The sequence below is a fragment of the Macadamia integrifolia genome, chromosome 9 (genome assembly GCF_013358625.1).
Source record: "Macadamia integrifolia cultivar HAES 741 chromosome 9, SCU_Mint_v3, whole genome shotgun sequence".
Lineage (NCBI taxonomy): Eukaryota > Viridiplantae > Streptophyta > Magnoliopsida > Proteales > Proteaceae > Macadamia > Macadamia integrifolia.
Genome location: NC_056565.1, coordinates 7,340,085 through 7,348,373, shown reverse-complemented (window position 1 = coordinate 7,348,373; position 8,289 = coordinate 7,340,085). Strand labels below are relative to the sequence as shown.

The 8,289-nt window shown below is 35.7% G+C and overlaps 1 protein-coding gene across 2 annotated transcripts; it reads left to right on the top strand.

The window, feature by feature from the left end:
• Positions 1-270: 270 nt before the first annotated feature.
• Positions 271-8,222, top strand: LOC122089245 (protein DETOXIFICATION 53). Of its 2 annotated transcripts, XM_042658822.1 has the most exons (4): positions 271-376; positions 703-750; positions 1,644-1,886; positions 6,699-8,222. In XM_042658822.1, the coding sequence occupies exons 3-4, from the start codon at positions 1,647-1,649 to the stop codon at positions 8,073-8,075; spliced, it is 1,617 nt and encodes a 538-aa protein (XP_042514756.1). In that variant the 5' UTR covers positions 271-376; positions 703-750; positions 1,644-1,646; the 3' UTR covers positions 8,076-8,222. The 2 variants fall into 2 exon arrangements, with proteins under 2 accessions (XP_042514756.1, XP_042514757.1); XM_042658823.1 differs by lacking the exons at positions 271-376; positions 703-750 and adding an exon at positions 793-1,502.
• The last annotated feature ends 67 nt before the right edge of the window (positions 8,223-8,289 follow it).

Here is an 8,289-nt window from a genome sequence, read left to right as displayed (position 1 = left end):
CATAGTCTCATTATCACAAGTGTACTTCCATGTTAATGACATAATGATATTTCACTTTCGACTAAATTTTGAAAATCCTTTAATACCCCTATCTTATAAATCTTTTTAGAATAAGATAATAGGAAATAAGAGAAGGTGTCACGTTTTAAATGCAACTACTGACGTATCACGCGGACACTACAACAACTCATCCTTATCCCAACCTAATGGTGGGTCATTCAGACACTATAAATCCTCGAGTCGCTACTCCTAATCGACATTTCGGCTTCGCTTAGGGCAAACGAAACCCGAAGTCCTTTGTAACTTTTCGGTGGCAAAGCTTCCCCTCTCTTCCTTTCGGCTACATGCAAGTCTGTAACTCCGGAGGTGACAACAGGTTTGGATCTCTCGCTTTCTCTCATAGAACAAATGCATCCTATAGTAGGGGAAGTGGAGATAGAGAGATGTCTAAAACTCTCCTCCCACACACACACACACATATTTTGTCAATCTAGATTTGCATGCAAGCAACACTAATTAAGTAGACGAAGCAAGATATTTCTCTGCTCTCCTTGATTTTCCTTCCTTGGATTTTTAGGTGACTAATTTTTCCCCTCTTTTCATCGCTAAACATCTTTCTAGTGTTTTCTCTTTCATCTCACTCAATCTTTTTATCTTCTCTTATACAATCTGTCTTTTTAATTTTTTTGTTAATTATTTCAGATTTGCGATCTCAAAGTGAACATTCATTGTGATCAACGCAAGCAGAAGGTGAAGAAACTTTTGGAGAAAATTGATGGCGTTTTCAAAGTCTAAGGAATTTTTTCTTTCTTAGAAACACATTTGTTCTTTCTAAATTTGCATTATGCAATATTTCTTTTACATTCCCTATTTTTTTTTAATGAATTTTCTATATTTTTTGTATTCGCCTTGACTAGGTCTTACTAGGCAGAGTCACTAGGTTTCCAGAAGTCCAAATATTGTGATCTTTAGAAATAGAAATAAAACTAATTGTACCAACAACTGAAGGGGCATGCTGCCTTTCAAGCTTCTTTTCCTTGAAGTTTATAAATTGATTGGAATGAATTTCTTATATATTAAAAATCAAAAAAGGATCAAAAATCATCTGATCAATATCGGACCAATCATATCCGATCCAACCAAAACCAACCAGTTGACAAACCTACTATGAAAATTAGGAAACCATTTCCCTCTTAAGCCTTAAAGGTTATAGTATACATATATAGTTAAACCATGCTTTGTTTTTAATTAGGTACTATATAACCCTGATATTAGATGTTCGTACTAGCCAAAATAAAAAATACCTTAAAAGTGTATAAATAAGTGGCCTAGGACTGCGTCTCCTGTTGTTTTCTGTTCCATTTGTTTCCCATTTTCCAACGCCCTAAGAAGCCTTTCTTCCTTAATTTCCTACCCTCCATGAACACGTCCAAGTTCCAAGCCATGGAACCAAGACCCTCCTCCTTGAGTTGAAGAATAAAGCATTTGAAGTCAACAAGAAGGTCTGCCCATATAGAAGAAACACTAACTTATATATGCTTTCCTTTTCCCTTTTCATTGAGTTGATCTGTCTCCATTTCTTGTTAATTTCAATTTCTTTTCTTTTAAGTTGTATATATATTTTGGTGTTCTTTTATGTATAGGTGATGTGGTTGTTGGTGCTGGTTGTGCTTTCAAACATTATGTGCCCAAACAAAGAATCTCAAGTAGTTTTATGTGGTGATCGTCTCTTGGTCTCCACTGATGATGGAGAAAGAAATGAAGTTGCAGAGACAAAAGATGAAGAAGAACAAGATGATAACGAGATAAGAAATGAAGGAGAAGAAGAAGAAGATGATGATGATGACAACATCAAGGGCTTTCTTCCATGTTTGACGATGAATGAGGTAACCCAAACATGCCCCTCCACCTTTCATACTTTTTTTTTTCCTTCTTTCAAATCAGAAACACACAACTTTGCTGTTGAAGCTTTTGGGTTTTTTTCTTTTTCAATTCCCTCTCTCTCTCTCTCTCTCTCTCTCTCTCTCTTCTTTTTCTTTTTATTCTAACTTTCTCTTTCCAATCGGAAATGGAGAGTTCTTATGGTTAATGTTTCTGTTTGCTTTGGGAGGTGGGATATTCTCTCTCTCTCTTTTTTGGGTTGGTCTGCTGGTTGAACGGCTGGCATGCTCTTCCCCGGCGAAAGCTACATCGGAAAGTATGTGAAAGCAACGGGTCTTTAGACTTTTGGACTGTATCTGAATGAGGGTTATGAAGAGAGAAAAGCTTTAACATATGGGAATCTCATTTGCCCACCCTTTATTTCCCCTCATTGGAAATAAAGGGCAGGAAAGGAAATCAGTTTCAAAAACAAAGTGAAACCTTTTTTGTAACCCTTACTAAATAATATAATATTCTACCAAAAATAACTAAATAATATAATAATATTTAAGGAAAAAATGGATATGTTGCCCTTTAAAAGATTCTTTTATACCCAGCTCACATAATGACATACACTGATGCTCCCTGATTTTCTATCCTGACCATGTGGAGCTTATATGGGATGATATCATTTCCAACCCTTCATTGATCTAGGGTAAAGATTCTATCTTATATTTCCCTTGTACGAAACTCTTTCGTTGAAATTGAATAACCAAACTAGGAATGTTTTCAATTAGTTCTACTGGTTAGATAATGATAACCAAAAATATTCATTTTGGTTTTCGATAAATTTTCACTTACCCTCTCTTTAGTTTGTCGAGTTTATTTCCATGGCGAGGAGAGAATCTTCTCACCAACCATTTTTTGGCTGTCAAATGGGACTTTGAAAAACAACTTTTCTATAAAGCAGGGGTAAATTAATCTACGTACATTATAAACTTTCCTAGATTATGTAATGGTGGGAGTCTTATGCATTAGGTATACACTTTCATTTAAGATGAGACTCTGAGAATAGTGTTGAAGGTCATTTCAGACCTTAATCTAATAGGGGACAAAGTAATTATGAACCTCCATCCATGGGTGAAGAGTACATCTATACTGAAGGAAAACTTTCTTCTTCAGTTGGAAGCAAATTCATAAAGTACCAAGGAAAGGCTGAGGGCTCCACTTCAGTATTTGAAGTTCTGATACCATCCTTTTGTAGCACATAATTGGTGAGTGGTACAGACTGAGACTTTGATCCATGATAGTAGAGTATACCCTCATGCACTACAAGACTTCCATCCCTGTTCAAAATAATTAGTACAATATTCCGTGCTTCTTTCGGTTCTTTGTGTTCCAACTGTTGTGTGCTTTTATCTAAGGACTGTCTATCTTCCTCTTCTTTCCATATTTTGATAAAAAATTGTTCTTTTTTTTCTTTTTGAATTTCCATTAGGAAGGAGTGGGGAAGAATAATTATACACAAGAATATTAGAAATTTCCATCCCAAAATAAGTGACATATGTGGGAACTCAAATTTTAGTAATAAGTAGACCCTAGCTTACCCCTAGTCATAGGAAATTTTTGAGTTCAATAAATTATATAAATTATCAAAATAAAATAAAATAATTTTTTTTTAAATATTTGAACAATTTTTGGACCGAAGATGACTTTTTACATAGTGGGCCCAAAGGGCCTCAATAAATTTGAATCATTCCACTTTTAATGGTTTTGATTGACCCATGCCCTTGATCATATACCATGTAGCTAGAATACTGGTTAGGCAAGATTGTATGGTTGTACCAATAATAGGGTAAAGTGCTCTAAGTGGTACCAAAAGATATAAGTATGTTTTTTTATGTAAAGTAATATAAAATAGTTCTAATGGTTGAAAATCTTTGTCTCCTGTTATTAATTATTAGTAGCATGGATATAAATATGGAGCCTGATATCCTTTTGTGGGACTGGAGGATTATTAGTGCCATAGCTTCTAAAGGAGCTCCAAAGAACACACTAAACTAAAAACTAAAAAATAAATAAATAAAAACCCAAAGGGACTCAAAAAGAAAAGGGAAAAAAAAAATCATTTAGATCTATGCTGAACAAAACATACACAAGACAGTTTGTTTGTGTGTCTCAGCCCCTTGACAGGTTATGAAAATATTAATTTTGATTTCTTCAAGTAACAATTATAATAAAAGTATTCATGATGCAAAAACAAAATGAAACAGAAAGACGAAACGATCATGCAATCAAGACATAAAAATATATGGGCTTCGGTGAAGAGCCTACGGTCACATTGAGATGAGAGTAGTCTTTACTAACAATAGAGAAAAGGGTTACAAACTTTCTTCCTCACGCCTCTCCGTACTTGCAAAGAAATCCTTGTAACCCTAATAACCCTCATTGCTTTTAATTTATAGGAAAAACAAAAAGAATAAAACAGAATACAAGACATCAACCTTCAACTACTTCGTCCATATGAAAAATTGAAAAAATGAAAGTGATTGATATTTCATCTTTGACAGTTTTGAGATAACCGTGTTATTATAGTTGAAAATACAAGGATAAAAGTCTTAACATGGTAACTCATGTAGGAAGATGAAACCCAAATCATGACACATTGGTAGTCCAGCAGGGGACCTTCCCTAAAATGCCATCCACGTTGGTCACAAAGGCTAGACCACGTTGAGTCGTTGAGAGGCCTCATTACAAACTGAGAAGGAAGAAGTCTTTGCCCATTTTATATTCTTCAACAAAAGTACTTGTTCAAGAGAACAACTGTGGTATAATATTGTATATCAACAAAATCTAAATATATTTACTAATAAATAAAGGATATTATGGTAGTTTAGTAAATATTTATTTAAATATTGATAAATATAAGCACTCACTTGGATACTATTGCATATTTTATCACTATAAGTATTCAAATAGTGCTTTAAGATGGTGGGACTCTCCATTTATGAGATAATTGAGCAAGTCACCTCAAGGCACTAGAGTTCTTTGGTCATTATATGTATTACAACAATATATTTACAATACACCACCTTTCCTTCATTAACCATAAGTCATAGCATATAATTTAAGAAATTGAATTTGTTTTTTAGAAACAATGAAGTAGAACTTAGTGTACACACACTCTTTTTATAAAAAGATGTATTTATTCTGCAAAAAATGATCAAAGAAAAATTTTAGATAATAAAAGTTAAGAGGAGAAATACAGCTAAACCTCAACTAAGAACCCTTCCTATAGTTAGGTCTGCTTGCCACATGATAGTATTTGTTGGTTCCTGAACTTTGTCTACTTTTTTTTTCTCATCCTTCTCTTATGTGTTAATTATTCTTCTGTTCAATAGACAAGTTGCTACATATTAGAATAATATTTTGAAAATTATTTGAAATGGGCTAATTTTTCTTTGAAAAAGATAGAGAATTTTTAGAAAAGGAAAACCCATACATGGTATACCATGGATTGAGAAAGACTCTAAGTCTGATATTTTGCTTATCCAAGGGATTCCACACCTTTTAATGGTTAAAATTTAGAACAACTAAATGATATGTCCACATGGTGTAAATGGGCAAAGTAGCAGGTGGGTTCTTAGCTAAGGTGCAACTGTTGACCTACTATATTAAATTTTGGGAGGATAAATAAAATAGTGGGTCAAGACTTTGCCTCTCGGTGTGAGACCATTACATGAAAATTATTAAAACTTAAATTAGTGAGAGGAATTCATTATTCAAAACTAGCTTCAAAAAGGATTTCATCATGTTAGTGTTGAGTTCTTGCTAGATTTTTTTTAAGTTTTGCCAATTATAAACTAATATCCAAGATTTGACTCATTGAATCATAATTATTTTAATCTTTACTCAGAAATCATGAGAATTAACATAGGACAGTCTAATGTTATGAAAGAATTCATCATATACCCTTACTATTGTTGTATATTCAAGTTTGGGAGATCTCAATCATCTCTTAGTGATTTCATATCTGTGAGTTTCATTGTTTCAGATTCACAGTGAGGTACCTAGATTCAGATTTCTGGTTTCATGGGTTTCATCAGCTTAAGGTTTAAATTCTAGGTTGCTTTAAACCCAAGAAGTTGACTTGATAAGGGACCTTCGCCTCAGAAAGCGTGTGATTTTGAATTCAAGTCCTCTTACCTCCTTGGGGCCACTTACACGAGGTGTTTAGTGCTCTTTATTGCTTCCGGTGAAATTTGAATGATTCTCATTCAACTCTGGTATGACCCAACCCATGCAATCATGGGGTCAGCATAGGCCCGTGGTACTAGTCAAGCCAAAGGCCTGGATATCCATCGTTAATACACACACACACACACACACACACACACACAAAAAAGACCATTCTAAGTTGCTTTATGGCTTTAGATTTCACCTCACCAAAAAGATGAAGACAATACATAACCGTATGAAGTTTTCTTTGATTGAATTTCTATTTCAATTTTGATATTGATTTGTTAAAATAAGTCAATAAATAATTTTTTGGTCTAGAAATTGAAATTGTTTGGTTGCATCATGATCATGATAATAATAATAATAATGGAAATTCTGTTTGTAAACAAGGTTGTTACAACTGATTTTTGTAACCATTTTTCCTTTCCGTTTTTGCCCTCAGTCATTTTTTTTTTTTAATTCTCTCTCTCTCTCTCTCTCTCTCTCTCTCTCTTCTCTCTCTCTCTCTCTCTCTCTCTCTCTCTCTCTCTCTCTCTCTCTCTCTCTCTCTCTCTCTCTGATGAGTAGTAATAACCCTAATTTTTGTGAAATCTTTGCAGGTCAAAGAGGAGCTTAAATCTCTAGCGAAGATCGCTTGTCCCATACTATTGACAAGCCTTCTTTTGTACTCCAAATCAATCATCTCCACGCTGTTCCTGGGACATCTAGGGGATATTGAGTTAGCTGGTGGTGCATTGGCAATGGGGTTCGCTAACATCACCGGGTACTCTGTTATAAAAGGGTTAGCAATAGGGATGGAACCAATATGTTGTCAAGCATATGGGGCCCACAGATGGAGTGTTCTTAGCCAAACCTATCAAAAGACTGTCTGTCTCCTTATGCTCGTCAGTATACCCATTTCGTTTATGTGGCTAAACATGGAGCACATCATGCTTTGGGTGGGTCAAGATAAATCTGTCACCTCAGTGGCTCAGGTGATCCTCGTTTTCTCACTTCCAGATTTGTTTGCCCAGGCTAACCTCCACCCTTTGAGGATCTTTTTAAGGACCCAAGCATTAACCACACCACTCACCTTGGCTGCAATATTTGCATCTGTTCTTCACTTTCCCATCAACTATCTACTTGTCATATACTTGAATTTGGGGGTGAAGGGTGTTGCACTGGCCTCAGCTTCTCACTCATACAACTTAATTTTGGGTTTGTTAGTATACTCAGTTGCATCTGGAAAAGCAATAAAGCCTTGGAGTGAAGCATCAATGACTTCATGGTTTATGGGTTGGCGTCCTTTACTTGCTCTGGCAGTTCCTAGTGCATTATCTGTATGCTTAGAATGGTGGTGGTATGAACTGATGCAGCTTTTGTGTGGAATATTAGTTAATCCACGGGCCTGTATTGCTGCAATGGGAATCCTCATCCAGACAACAGGCTTAATCTATGCATTTCCTCATTCCTTAAGTACAGCCCTGACGACTCGTGTGGGTCATGAGTTGGGGGCTAACCGGCCGGCGAGAGCTCAATCGGCAGCAGTAATTGGGCTTTCTGTAGCAGTAGCATGTGGACTTTCAGCTGTGGCCTTCACAACTGCTGTGAAGAATGTGTGGGGAAAGATGTTTACAGGAGATGAACAGATTCTTGCTTTGACATCACTTTCACTCCCCATAGTAGGATTTTGTGAGCTTGGAAATGCTCCCCAGACAGCTGCTTGTGGAGTCTTTACAGGGTCTGCACGGCCAAAGGTTGGAGCAAATATAAATTTTGGATCCTTTTACCTCATCGGGTTGCCGGTTGCAGTTTTCGTGAGTTTCAAGATGGGATTTTTGGGGTTGTGGATTGGGCTAGTGGCAGCAGAAGCTTCATGCTTGGGTATGATGTTGTATCTATTGCTCAAGACTGATTGGAAGCTCCAAGCAAAGAGAGCTCAGGAACTAACTAGGGTTGCAGAGGGATATGATTTGGAAGCCAGTTTGCTTCAATGACATCTGAAAGTAACTTAAAAGAGTTTCAACAAACCTCCCTTTCATCATTTTATATGATGGTTTTACCCTTCAAAGTGCAGAAATACAATGTAGTGGTTAACTCAATACATAAAGCATATAAATATCTCATTAAAATTCCCAGAAAAATTAGCAATCATTATCCTTCTCAAATGTAAAGTGCAAAAAAAAAAAAAAAGAAGCTTAATGAATACAT